This window comes from Scardinius erythrophthalmus (genome assembly GCF_964197995.2).
Source record: "Scardinius erythrophthalmus genome assembly, chromosome: 12".
In the NCBI taxonomy this organism is placed as follows: Eukaryota; Metazoa; Chordata; class Actinopteri; order Cypriniformes; family Leuciscidae; genus Scardinius; species Scardinius erythrophthalmus.
Window position 1 is genome coordinate 34,583,982 of NC_138232.1, and position 14,945 is coordinate 34,598,926.

The 14,945-nt window shown below is 39.1% G+C and overlaps 1 protein-coding gene across 12 annotated transcripts in view; it reads right to left on the minus strand.

Annotated features, from left to right (window-relative positions):
• Window positions 1-14,945, minus strand: part of baz2ba (bromodomain adjacent to zinc finger domain, 2Ba) — a 97,337-nt gene that overhangs the window by 2,772 nt on the left and 79,620 nt on the right. For all 12 annotated transcript variants that reach the window (XM_081379782.1, XM_081379789.1, XM_081379779.1 and 9 more), the window contains 13 exons: window positions 14,255-14,506; window positions 13,903-14,126; window positions 12,952-13,026; window positions 12,474-12,702; window positions 12,307-12,369; window positions 11,224-11,368; window positions 10,372-11,126; window positions 7,664-7,931; window positions 7,354-7,509; window positions 3,909-4,069; window positions 3,517-3,818; window positions 2,884-3,019; window positions 2,627-2,773 (listed from right to left, as the gene is read on the minus strand). In XM_081379782.1, the coding sequence (XP_081235908.1) occupies window positions 2,627-2,773; window positions 2,884-3,019; window positions 3,517-3,818; window positions 3,909-4,069; window positions 7,354-7,509; window positions 7,664-7,931; window positions 10,372-11,126; window positions 11,224-11,368; window positions 12,307-12,369; window positions 12,474-12,702; window positions 12,952-13,026; window positions 13,903-14,126; window positions 14,255-14,506 (2,913 nt within the window). The remainder of the gene's footprint in view (window positions 1-2,626; window positions 2,774-2,883; window positions 3,020-3,516; window positions 3,819-3,908; window positions 4,070-7,353; window positions 7,510-7,663; window positions 7,932-10,371; window positions 11,127-11,223; window positions 11,369-12,306; window positions 12,370-12,473; window positions 12,703-12,951; window positions 13,027-13,902; window positions 14,127-14,254; window positions 14,507-14,945) is intronic.

Here is a 14,945-nt window from a genome sequence, read left to right on the forward strand (position 1 = left end):
TCTGAATCCTGTATGTGAAAGGCAGGGGTGCAAAAAGGGGTATGCAATTTTTAATCAAATAAATGCAGCCTTGGTGAGAATGAGAGACTTTCTAAAAAAAAAAAAAAAAGAAAGAAAATTTGAAGGGTTAGTTCACTCAAAAATGAAAATTCTGTCAATAATTACTCTCATGTTGTTCCAAACCCGTAAGACTTTCGTTCATCTTTGGGACACAAATGAAGATCTTTTTGATAAAATCTAAAAGATCTCTGCCCCTCCATTGACAGCTACACAACTACCACTTTGACGCTTCAAAAAGTTCATAAAGAGATTATAAAACTAATCAATTTGAATTAAGCGGTTTAGTGCAAATTTTCTGAAGAGACACGATCACTTTTTATGATTAACAGATTGAATTTAGGCTTTTATTCACATATAAACATTGATCAGCATAAAAACATAAAAAGAAGCTCAACCGAACCTGCTTGACACGCGAGAACAAACCTCTTGCGGAAGCTCAAACGTGCTGTGTAACACACGGGAATGAACCTCATTGGTTCTCAAGCATGCTTGAGTTTCCATGTACCATTTTTAATTTATGCGGTGATGAATGTTTATATGTGAATAAAAGTCTAAATTCAATCTGTTCATCATATAAAGCGATCGTGTCTCTTCAGAAAATGTGGCCTAGGCATGGACTGTCAATGGAGGGACAGAAATCTCTCAGATATCTCTCTCATATAGATGAACGAAAGTCTTCCGGTTTTGGAACGACATGAGGGTGAGTAATGACAGAATTTTTAAAATATATAAAATTATATATTAGAGCCCGACCGATATATCGGCAGGCCGATATTATCGGCCGATATTAGGCATTTTCAAAACTATCGGTATCGGCATTTATAACGGCCGATAAATTAATATTTCAAAAATAAAATAAAAACGGACGAAACACCCTTCAACCATGTTATGAGGGTTGCCGTTGTATAGTTTGTCCACCAGAGGGCACTCTACACCGTCCCTGTTGGCAACACTCGTGTATAACGTGCCACACATTCAGCAACCTGCTGATCCAGCCCGAGTCGGGCAGAGAGAACCGCGAGTGAGATCAGCGGTGAAGTGTGTTCATGGTGAGTTGGTCACGACTCACGAGACATACATTGCTTGAATAACAATTAAAAGAACATCCCTATCAGTTCTCTTAACTCAAATAAGGATGACAAATTTCGTGACTCATGTCCAGTTTTGCTGCGGTTAAATAAGCCGAGAGTGAAGCGGAACAACGCGACGTAGGCTATATTCACATAAAATGTTAACACTGCAGTTCACAAAAGTTCATAATGTGCATGTGCTTTAATGCTTTGTCGGTTAAACATTTAATTTTAAATGCTGATGCGCTGTTCTAACGTGTGCGTTTCTCAGCGCGTACATGTGAAGCTCACATGCACTAAAAGCCTTTCTAGTACCAGCGGCGCCTGGATACTGGATTAAGTTATCTTTCGAGTATTATTGTGCTAATACTGTTAAATACACTCAAGATTTACATAAACAATGTCGGTTGTCCGCTTGTCAAATGCGTGTACATTAGACGTGTCGTGCTCAGCTCTTAAACAGACAGTAGCAATTGTAAACACATTGCCGCTTGTCCTTAAAGGGATAGTTCACCCAATAATAAAAATGATCTCATTATTTACAGGCACTCTAATGTTGTTCCAACTGTATTAATTTCCTTCTAATATTTTTCTAATATTAATAGTTTGAAGAATGTGGGTAACCAAACAGTAGCTGGTCCCCATTGACTTCCAAAGGAGAAAAATATACTATGGAAGTCATTGGGGTACATCAACTGTTTGGTTACCCACATTCATCCAAATAACTTATTTTCAACAGAAGAAAATTTGAATTTGAATTTGTTGTCAATTTGAATGTGAAATTGTTGTTTTTGTTCAAAGGACTAAACGTTTAGTCTTAAAAAAAATCTTAAGTTTGTATTTTTATACATTTTATTTATCAGAACTTTAATATATTTTGATGTTCCTCTGTTCTGTTGTGACAATACAAGAAACAAGTTTCTTTTTAAAATGCATTATCATATTATTTTAGTTAAAACTCATAAATAACTACAAATAACTAATGTTAGGGAAATTTGTTAATGTTTTGTTGCGCGTTTCTGAAAAAAAAAATATATATATCGTCCAATATATCGGAATATCGGATTTTAAAACCAACAAATATTTGTACCGGTATCAGCCTTCAAAGTCCTTTATCAGTCGGGCTCTAGTACCCATCAAAAGTTTGTACACACCAATTGTAAAGTGTGTCCAAACTTACTGTACTATAATACACATAAATAATATTGCTACTGTATTATAATATACACATAAATAATATCGGCCGATATATCGGTATCTGGCTTTTTTTTATCGGTATCGGCATCGGCGCCCAAAAATCCATATCGGTCGGGCTCTATTATATATATATATATAAGACAAAATATTCAGTAGAAATATAATCTGCATGTTAAATTTAGTTCATCCAGCTCTATCCAGAAAAAAGTATCTAAATATTTTAGAGCTATAGCTCTGAAAACATGCCCCTCAGCAAAGGAGCACTTGCACCACTGGTGATTTGATCTGGAGGCGGTTACCTTGGAGATGCAAGCAGGGCAGTACCAGTCTCCCTCTGGGATAGTGGTTATCTTGGGTTTGTGGCAATAGGTGTGACACCCCTTATCACAGCCATCACACAGCAAAAGCAGGTCTTCATTATCCCCCTTTCGGCACATCTGACAGTACTGAAGACACAAACAGGCATGTAAGAATGGAAACTACAACATATACATTATGTAGATGCATAACACACATTCCTACACTTACGGACAGTGAAGTTTATGACGTCGCTTACCACTTTCATGATGGACCTTTCCCAGGCAATGGATTTCTGCAGCTGCTGCAGACACATGGCCAGCTGAGAGGAGCTGCGCACCTCAGTCAGTGCCTTCCGCCACAGCTTCATCCCTGGAGCAATCTCTTCCTCTCCCCTGCAGCGCACACACATCAGAGAGGGCTTTATTTCAAAGATGTCATTGGCCCTTATTGTATGTCAGATTGAGTAGCTGAGATCCTGAGATCCACACATAAACACACACGCACACACACACACAGAGGAGTGAAGAACAGGCATACGCCATACAATTCTTTGGTATGACTTCACAGCCACACATGAGGACGGAGAGCACAGGATGCTGTGGTGTACCATGCACTTAGAAGTATTAGAAAACAAATCAAGTTTTGACGTTTTCAAACTCCGTCTGTGCACTGCTGATTAAAACCATGCAGCCAAAAACAGGAAGGGTGCAGGCAAGTGAGTGAGAGGAAAATGAAACCAAAAAACAAACACGAAACCCGAAACTGTAGCCAGGGTGAGAACGCATGGACGGACGAGCAGAGAAGCCCCAGCCAGCAGAGAGAGGGAGAGGAGGAGGAGGAGGAGGAGGAGGAGGAGGAGAGACGAAGGCTGGCAGTCTGGATGACCTACCCTTCCCCTCCAGCGCTAGTGGATGGAGCAGGTGCTGGGACAGTGACTGTACCCACATTATCCAGTTTGATCTGGATGGTGGTCCCTAAGGGGCTCCGCAGGTACCTTCTCTCGATGTGGCGCTCCAGCTCTGCCAATCGCGTCACAGCGATGTCCAGAGGGTTGCTGGGACGACGGATCAGGCCCTTCTCCGAGCTGCGCTCCTCTTGAGACTCCGCCCCGGGGCGGGGCTTGGGGAGGAGCTTGTGCTCGAAATAGACTAGGTCCTCTCTTTCAGACTGCGGCTCTGGATATGTCCAGCCCTGAAGCAAGGGATTGTGGGAAGTGACAGTTAATATAAGAAATGACCATGACTTGATGCATTTCTGGAAGCATTCTAACTGTGCACTCACCTTGACCTGCAGGCTGGCGGACGTGACTTTGCGCTCCAGCTCCTCCACCTGTTGCAGCAGAGCAATGTCAGTCTCCATGGCCTGCTCCTCCACACACCACTCCTGCAGCGTCTCCACGGAAACCTGGCCCTCGTCGAGCTCCGAGACCTCCATAACTGCCACTGCAAACAAAAAATAAGACAACCGTAAGACCCCAGGAGAAATAACATCCGTAAGGCACAGCACTGCAGAATTGAGCACGTTTTGACAACTGCATGCTCGGCTGAGTCAGTTGCACAGTGGTTTAGAGGGCTTTTATGACTGTTATTTAGGGCTGGCAAATAATAAAATGGCAAAATAATTCATTGCGGTTATTCTGATTGACATTTTTGCATTCTATATTGATGAATTTGCTTAAATTTACTCACATTTCTTGACTTGAAAATATACTGTATTCAGTAGTATTTAGAGCTGTCAAATCGATTAATCGAAATTAATGGCATCTTAAACGTTAACATGTGTGTATATATATATTATATTTCTGTATATGTAGGTGTGTGTGTACACTAGGCTTGTTGCGATAGTCGGTGTTACCGGTGATACACGGTGTTTAACCCACCTACCGGTCATAGCACTTGACCACCGGCACCGTCCCCATCGTGTTGAAGTTTTAGCCTATAGTAATAAAGCACTTAATTCAGTTAGTGACTATGTGCCTTCTTAATTTAGCGTAAGCGGAACGAGCGCCGCAGTAAAGCAGCAGGTGTCCGATTTCATTTATCATTTGAGGAGAGTGAGGCGAGCTAACTGGCAAAGGATGGCGGAAGATCTGGTTTCAAAGAGAAATGCAAACGTGAGTTTAATTTTTATATTAGCTTTTTTTTTTGCACTTAAGTGTCCAGTGATTATTCGGGTAGGCTACCTTATTTAACGAAGTTTTTGATGTTCGTTCGTTTCATATTCGATGGTTGTGCGGTGTTTTTTTTTTTTTTTTTAGCTGAAAAAGGCAGGCACTTTATTTAACGAATAGTGATTTTTTTAATATAATTTCTTGTTTGATACTTGCACGATGTGTGCAGTGGTTCGTTTTGTTAATAAATGCACTTTAAAGGTGTTTCATAAGTGCTTTTGTTTAGTTTTTACATGGTGTGTTAAGTTATTATTCATTTTGCAATAAAGATGTAAGTAATACAAGCGAGTGTCTTATTGTTTTGTGTATTTTTATTAAGAATAAAATAAATTAACCCATGATTAATTCAAACAAATGCTACTGAATTGCCGCTAATTAAAGTGAAAGTAAATTGAGACGTGTGCACGTGCGCATTTTCGGTTTGTGTTGTGTGTCTGTGTGTTTATACACACAAAAATAAAATAAAATAAAATAGAATAAAGGGGTGGTCTTAAAATTAAAGGGTACATGATGTGCAGACATAATGCCAGAAAGGGTGAAATAAACAATAAACTGTTAATTTTGCTGAAATACATAATACATGGAACAGTTTTGACAGTATATTGATTGTTTATGTTGCTAAGGGTGTTTCTCAGTGAAACAGATCTATTCGGTGAAGCGGACACTTTATCGTAAGTAAATCACGGCTATTAAACAAATCACAATCAAGAACCGGAACTATCAGTTTTATCAAATTTAATTAAACTAGTGCAAAATACCCGTGCAAAATCATTTTTTGTGTGTGTTTTTAGTAATTGTTGGTTTGGTGCCCGTGAAAGAGACTGTGAACGCATTGAATTCAGGGAGCAGTGCAAAGTGCCCGTGCAAAATCAGTTTTTGTGAGCGATCGCTGAACAAAAAAAGTTCAGGAGATATTTCTTAGCGATGGCTGATTTCAACAGTTTCAATATGATAAAAAAATAACTTTTATATTGGTTCAATGGATTAATTGCATTTTGGGAAAAAAAAGTGTCATGATCTATTGCATTTTTGGGAAAAAATAATCAGTTTTTATAATAAATCTTTGAAAATCAAAATCTGGAAAAAATAATCCGTTTTTATAATAAATCTTTGAAAATCTAAATCTGGATTTGAATTTATGTTATTATAACCTAAAGATGCTATGTGAAAGTTTGAAACAGAAAACAGTGGTTTTCATGTTGCCACTTTCTTGGTAAAGAAAACACATTTTTACTCAAATTAATCAAAACTAGTGCAAAATGCCCGTGCAAAATCAGTTTTTAAGTGTGTTTTTAGTAATCGTTGGTTTGGTGTGTTTGAGTGCACATTGTTACAATTACACAGCAAAAAAGTTCAGTGACATTTTTATTTGTGCATGGTAGAAAGCACAAGTTAACTCCGAGAAAACGCTATGCTTGAGCAAACATTTTGTGAATAGGCAACTACAAATGATGCCCGTGAAAGACTGTGAACGCACTGTAAACTGAATCTATAAGTCAGCTATGCTGTTTAGTTGGTGAATAGCATTTACACAGTAGCGATAACAAAGCGCACCAGAATGAAATATAATATTCAGAAGTAAACAGCATAGCTGACTTATAGATTCAGTTTACATCCACAAATGAATAAGATTCAGGGAGCAGTGCAAAGTGCCCGTGCAAAATCAGTTTTTGTGAGCTGATCGCTGAACAAAAAAGTTCAGGAGATATTTCTTAGCGATGGCTGATTTCAACAGTTTCAATATGATAAAAAATAACTTTTATATTGATTCAATGGATTAATTACATTTCGGAAAAAAAGTGTCATGAATTTATTGCATTTTTGGGAAAAAATAATCCGTTTTTATAATAAATCTTTGAAAATCAAAATATGGATTTGAATTTTTTATGTTATTATAACCTAAAGATGCTATGTGAAAGTTTGAAACAGAAAATAGTGTTTTTCATCTTGCCACTTTCCTGGTAAAGAAAACACATTTTTACTCAAATTAATCAAAATGGATTTTATTTATAATATTCAGAAGTAAACAGTGTAGCTGACTGAGTGTTTATGTCAGAATGTTTATTTTTAAACCACAACCTTCAAAAAATGATATATTTAACGATATCTTTTGCATTTCTCATCCAAACAACGTCAAACTTGGCACTGCACTTACTCGTGCCCGTGGCAAGACACCTGTCGAGTTTGAAATCAATCGGACTAACGGTTCGAGAGATATGCGAGGAACAGACACACACACAGACAGACACACAGACAGACAGACGTTTCTGTAATTTATAGATAGATTAAAAGAAAACATTAGTTTTGTTAAGTCTTCCCTGGATTTCATTTCAAAAGAAATAAGACAGTATGAAGGACTATCCTTCTGTTGTGGACTGTTGTGTGTTTGTGTGTGTCCTGGAATCAATAAAGCGAATACATTTAAACTACTGCAATGTCAAATTGTGTTAACGATGATGAATAAACATCATCTCTGGCAGTCCGATCTTTTTTATTTCGGTCTGTTTCCATGGCTAAATCTGTAAGATCAAACACACACTGGCACATGGTGCTCACCCTCTCGGTTCTTGTTGCAGGTCTGAGCGATGAGCTCCATGGATTTCTGCAGCTGTTTCTGCAGGGCTCTCTCTCGGATGCCTCTGCTGTGGAGAGCGTTCACTAGGGCTTTCAGCTCCTCCATGTCTGTCACCTTCCACCAGCCCAGCAGCATGTCTGCCAATCAGCCAAAACCATTACCATCAACAACCCCAGACAAAACTAGACTCATGACACATTTGTTGATATGTTATTTGTAAATCTTGCAGACTAAAAATTACATATTATTATTTAACAAAGTAGCATTTGTGTGCATGATACCAACACTCACCCTCTGGTATTGGCAGCGCTTCGGGGTGGTCATGATTTCTGGGAAGGTCCAGTGCCATTGGAGAAGGCGCTGATGTAAGCTTCTCCCCAGTGGGAACAGGAGAACCACTTTTGCTGGTTGAAACGCTGTGTGCCAGCAGGGGGCTGGCGCTGCCCTCCACTGAGGGGTACATGTGCAGTGGGCTGCTGCACAGGGGTAGACTGGGGCTGATGATCCCACCGGACCAGCTGCACAAAGGCAAACCAATAAGAGCTCCACCGGGCTTCACCTGTGGGAGATAATAAGAAAACAAGATATGTAGCAACAGTATATATTAAAATGAATATACTTTTTACATTTATGCCAAGCTAAAATATTTTAGCAGGTAAAATTGAGAGAGAAAAAAAAGAGAGTTACTGATTTAGATTCACAATATAGCAGAGACTTTAGACAGTTTTAAAAACACTTCCACTCGCATAATGTTTTCAGTATCTAATCATTTTTCTGGCTTAATTCTGTTTAAACTATTACAAAAGTATTACATTGTTCAACACTGACACTAATAATAATATAGTCCGTTTATTTAAACAATATAAAATTGTTTATTAGTAATATGTACAGGGTTTGACAACCCGCCAACCCGTTATGCAGTGTAATGCAGGCAGTCCTACTAGCCACTTTGGCGGGTTGAATTTTATATATAATGTAAATTTTTCAATTGTAGTTTTACCAATTGTACAATATGTAAGATTTTTGTAAAAAAAAATATCCAAAAATCACTTGCACGGTGTGATATATTTCCTGTAGTTGTGTACTTACAATATCCCAAAAGTTCCCAAAGATTTTTAATTCCAGAGAAATTCCAATTTTAAATAATGGCTCGTCGTCCCTGGTCATTGACGCCTGTCAATGACATAATATCCGCGTTATCCCTGGTTTCCGCTTGTACTTTCATAGTAACCATGGCGACAGACGTGGACAACTGCGTTACGTCTAGCGGCACACTCGCGCTGTTGTTGTTTCGTTCAAACATTATGGACAATGGCAAGCAGACTTTCGGACAAAAGGAGAAATAAAACGAGGATCAATATCAGCGTGGTGTTTTCGAGATGCTGAGAGCTCCACGTCCGCGACTAACTTGAACTAAAAGCTTCACGAGTCTTGACTTGACAGAGACGCCGCTCTTCCATGTACTTTATTAGACAGGTGAGCAAATGTACATAAAACAGATCAATGTTATATAGCTCAACATGATGAAATATTAGAATATGATCAGTATGTTATTCTAATGTTGATCTAGCTTACAGCTAGTCTCATATAGCCAACAAACTAACATAGAATAACATTATAACTTTCAACACACTCAAATGCAGTTTAGCATGATAGTGCAGACCAAGTGAAACAGCGCTGCGTTACCTCACAAGTCAAATAAACTGACTTGTGTGAGTAGTAATTCAGCACTTGCAGGTAGTTTGGTAGAATGAAAATGTCCTTACTCCTTTATATCCGCAGGACTCGCGTGTGGCGCTAATATCTGTCTATTATTAGCAATCGCGCCCTGCTTCATACCACAGTCATGTTAAAAAACATCAATGTATTCACTCATCCATAAACATTATTAGATCCATCGGCATGACGACAAGTTCCATAATTCCGCTTATGCGTCATCAACCTACTCCTTTGTAAGAGGTTAGCGACCCCTAGCGGCGAAAAAAAAAGAAAGACATATTGTAGCTTTAAAAATACAGATTTTTCGATACTGAAATATCTGAAACGCTTCCAAAACTCATTATCCGTAGAATAGATACCAGCTGCGCTTTCTCGCTTTCTCATCTCTCCGACAGCGATGACACACAAATCGCCTCCCCTCACTCACTCGTTTCATTTGCTCCAGATGAATATTGTTAGTTACAGGGTTTGAATTTCGCCATGGAATTACACATATTTTTACTCATTCCTGCAGATTTTGTGCTCATACCCAAAGTGTGCACACATAAAGCCGCCTCTCAGTACTAAATTGAGTTATTTTTCGCTGCTTATTGAGATTTAACAGTCAAATACAAACAAAATAATGTCAAAATGCTGGTCTTGGCGAGTATTCACATAAACAAGAAACCGCATGTGTAACAGTAGCCTATAATGGATGCGTGTCAGGTCTTAAAGTGACAGCAAATTAATATACCTGCTGCCAAATTATGAGATAATATTAAAAATATCTATATGACAGTCTTCCCCCATGGTATTGATGTCAAAATTGTGGACAGTGAAAATGCTGAGTGGCTAGAAACTTTGTAAAACCACTAGTCACAGTGGCTGGCTGAACAACAAAGTTAACGTCAAGCCCCTGAATGTAATATAAAAGTCACAGCAATTGAAGGAAAATCAAGTGTAATCAGCTATTTTTCAATATAACATCAATATAATTGATATTGATTTTAAATCAATTGGATTTTGGCTTTCAGACTTTTTGGTTTTGGTGCAACACTAAAGACAATCACAATCAATCAGAACAAACCAATGAGATTTCACTGTGGGCATAGCAACCCAGCGTGACACGAAAGAAACAGAAATCAAGGAACCAATAAAACGTCTTGTCTCGCGTTAATTGACAGGGTTGCAGCTGGTCAGGACATAAACTCAGATTAACATGAAAGAGATTCATTGCTTGTAGCTTAATCATGTTGGACACTGTCAATATGAAATACATTTCAAATAGGACGGGTAATTACCTGCAAACTGAGGTTGCTGATCCCAGCAGCTGAGGGGTTCAGAGTGCTTGCAGATGCAGAAAGAGGAAGCAGGTGATGGTGCGGGGAGGAGGTAGACGGTGGAGGTGGAGTTTTGGGGGTGTTGCTGTTGTGTGAGGACTGCGGCTGGGTGAGGGAAGTGTCGTCGCAGGGTGAGCGAGGCAGCAGGCTGAACCAGTGGCCGCCGCGCTCGCTCAGGACCTTGAGCAGCTGGTCGTTGGCCAGGAGCTGAGTCTGCGTCAGCTGCGGCTGCAGGATGTGCGCGGGGACGCCCAGCTGCAGAGGAGGAGGGATTGCGTGGTCTGCGCTCGGGCTGCTGGCCTCTGGCAGCTTAGAGGTAGTTGGAGAGTGAGCTGGAGATGATGCTAATGTTGTTTCCATGGCGATTGTTGCCGGGCAGCCGTTGTGGGCGTGGCTGAGCCCCTTGGCCCCGGCAGGTGTGCAAGGCAGTTCCTGACATTGAGGGCTCTGTGAGGGGCGGAGCTCTGGCGGTTGAGGGGGCGTGGTCACAACCCCTGTTTCCTGCAGTTCTTTTAGTGGGGAGGAGCGCACCTCTTTATTTGCCTCCAGATCAGGATCGATGAGCTTCTCTTCCTCCTGTTTCACCTCCTCCTTCACAGCCCCCTGTATCTCCTCGTGCTGATGAAGCTGCAGAGCTTCCTCCTTGGGCTCCTCTTTGACCTGCACAACTGGAAAGTTCCTCAACCTCTCGCGCTCTTTCTCCAACTCCTCGAGACCTACATGAGAGAAAGAAGGAAGAACATATTTAGTGTAAAATGAATGGTGTGGCTGTTCGCAAATGCATTTATGGATGGATGGATAGATAAGACTCACCTTCTCCACTCTCTAACCCCTCTATGTAAACCCCTCCACACTGCGGGAGGACCCAGTATCTGCGGCGGTACCGGTCCTGACCGTATGACATGGACCGCAGGGCATGAGATGACTCAAACAGCTTCCGACGGATCAGGTTTTGCTGCTGTACTCATACAGAAATACACATATGAGTGTGTGTGGTTGGGATTTTATATGTAATTATGATAGGGCTGCTTGATTCATCGAAATAAAACCAAAATCGCGCTATTGCTTAGTGCAATTGTCAAATCGTAAAAGCTGCAATTCAATTAAATAAATACATGCACTGGGTGTTTCATAGTGAAGTGCAGCACTGTGTTCATTTACACGAGAGCAGCTCATAATCTTGTGTTTTCAGTGTCTCAGAGTGGCTCGGTTTGCAGTTAACGCTCCTCTACACAGACTCATCTCTGCATATGCTCTGAATTTAGGTCGCTTATTAGTTATAACATGCATTTGGGACGTAACATGCACCAATCATCCATTAGTCAAAACTTTCTGAAGAGACACGATCTTCATTTCTGTTCGGAAGATGAACGAAAATCTTACGTGTTTGAAACGACAGGGTGAGAAATCAATGACAGAATTTTTCATTTTTGGTTGAACTAACCCTTTAAGGGCTCCCTGTGGTTTTCCAAACAAATTAAATTAATAATTATTTTTCTTAAATACTTGATTTTTTTTAAAAAGTGAAATAGTAAAAACATTACTATAACAATAGTAATATTTACTATTTTGTTTAATATAAAATATTTGTATAATAATTTTAAAAATATTTTATAATAATATTTACAATTTTGTTTAGTATAAAATATCTTTATATTAAATAATACAAAATTATTATTATTACTATATCATCGTCATCATTATTATTATTATTATTATTTTATTCCTTATGGTAATAGTGATATAAAATCACAAAAATTTTGGGCTTAACTGCAGTCCTACAAACAAGCACAATTTTAAACAAAATTACGTTTTAAATTGAAATTGCAAATTTTATAAGAGAATTTAGATTTGTTTTCCCTAAATCATGCAGCCCTAAATTATGTTTGAATTTACCTTTGATAATTTCTCGATCTGCTTCTCTAGCTCTTCAACACTTGTTGATGGGTCTCCCTCATCCTGACACAAACACACACACACATATACAGGCTCAGTCAATAAAAAGATATATGATAAAGGTAGAATCCATGTATGAAAATACACCCGAAATTAACGCTTTTTACCTCATCACACGTCTCCACCTTTTTTCCCTTTTTAGCCTCTTCCTCCTCATCATCGTCATCCTCATCCCCTGCGTCATCACTGTCCTCATCTTCATCGTCTTCGTCATCACTATCCCCAGCCTTCCTCTTGCGCTTGTGACCAATGGCAGAGCAGCCCGCAGCCTGAGGCTCCTCCCCTCCAGCGATTGCTTCACGTTTCCCTGTCCGTTTAGCGTAGATTGTTTTCATTCTGCATGAACACATGCAAAAATACTCATTGGTTAGTGATGTACATTATGATAATTAATTATGTACATTCAGCACACATCTTTCGCAGTCGGCAAAGAGAAACCGACAATCGTTTGTGTTTAATGCATGGTAAGATGCCTCGATTCAAATGTTTGAACATCTATTATGGCTAAAAATGCTGTCTAGGTAGGTAAGTTCTGAAACACAGCCATTAAATTAGTATAAATCAAGTGCAAAATAAGATACTCACTTCTTCAGTCTGCCCTCCACGATACACTCGTCCTTCCTCAGCACATTCATGTGCTCCAGGCTTTTGTCGATCTCACTGCAAAAACACACAGTTTCGTACTGCTGATAGACTGTAGATACCTTGGCTAGACTGTGTTATTTTAGTATAAGTTATATATATTAGAGTTTTTATAAAAAAAAAAATTAAAGTTCATCTTTAGTAATTTTGTTTTAAAAAATAATTTTTTGAAGTATTTTAATGTAATATTTTATTTTGTTGTAATGATTAAAAATGTATATTTTTTTATAGTTTTAAAGATATTAACCCTGGAAGATACATGTCATACAGTGCATGTGTGATAATGTCACATGACTAACTCAAGCTGTTGAGGTTCCAGTGTTCATATGCATTAAGTATTCAAAGCTCTGTGACCATCACACTATGTGACCTCTCCACTGCCTCTTTATGCACTATTATTCCAAGATGAATATTTCATAGTGCCCAGACAGGCCTCACAGAATAAGCACATATCACTTTAACACATATCATATACTCCAAACAGGAATCATTTGAATTTGAAAATGTTTTACATAAGTGTAATAAGTTGATTTTGAATAGCAGTTGAAAGGTATGTGATATGTTTCTCAAAAAAAAGACGGATGCCATTTGTTTAAAGAAAACAAAATACTGTCTTGCCAAATTTTGTAATGTTTTGTTAACATGTACATGCTATTCAATTAATAATCTATGCATATAACAACAAATCACCTTAAAAGCAATTGACTGTTCTTTATGAATTATTACTGTATCACAACAGGAAAATTGTGTTGTACTGCATTGTACATAATGTGATGACTAAAAAACTGCCATGTTGTGTAACAGCTGCATTCTGTACCACTGTAAACATCAATCAAGTCATGAATCATCAGCAGCTGAACTCTGGAGACATAACTGGAATCTACTGGATCTTACCTGACTATGCTTTTACTGCATGCCAGCTCATTTACCAGGAAGGACAGGACAGAGGCTTTCTGAGCTGGCGTATGGGCCTGAAAGGCTTTGGTCCTTAAACTCAGAGCAAGATCAGCTAGCTCCGTCTGAGAGCAGTGAGCCTCCATGTATAGCTGCAAAACCTCAGACACATTGTCCCGATTCAGACCCACATTGGTCAGGTGGTCACCCAAGATAGACTTAGACTGGTGGAGAAAAGGGGATAGTTCAAATTCTGCTGACATTTACTAAAGCATCTTAATTAAAAGCAAGATAGATAGACAGACAGACAGACAGACAGACAGACAAACAGATAGACAGATTTCCCCCTCACCCTGTGTCCTTGAGGTAATCCTGGGTCAGACACAGCAGATGAGAGTAGTCGGACCAGTAGGTCCTGCACTTGCCCCATGCTGTTGCCCAGGTTGAGCAGTCCCTCCTGCAGTATTCCCAGAGTGGGCAACTCAGAGGGATCCATGCCCAGCACCTTCCCGAAGCTCCGCAGGAACTGCACCACCATCAGGCACTCTGCAAACACACTCCCAGGCAGAACCAGACCATGGATACGAGGAATCTCTGGAAGGGGCTGTAGAGGGAGAGAAAAACAGAAAAAGTGAGAAAAACTGTTGTTTTTTTTACCGCCTGTATCATCTAAAGTAGTATTTTTCTAAAATCGATAAAAATCGATGATAATAATAATAAACAATTTAATGTCATGAAGTTGTTTTACTTATACATCCAACACAACTCTAACAGGGTGTGGGAAAAAAATGATACTGACAAACTAATACAGAGAAAACTTATTTGAGAGTCAAAGTACTTACTTGAAGTACCCATGAGACTTTAAGTTAATATTTAAATAATTTAATGACACATTACCATGCTCACAGTTCTCTGATGTTGATTATAATTATGATTAGTAGTAGTAGTAGTATGTTTTGACTCTAATTATAAAAATTAAGACAAAAATATATTACTGCTGTAAATTACAATTGTACAAATGTGCCACATGCTTCACTCTAAAT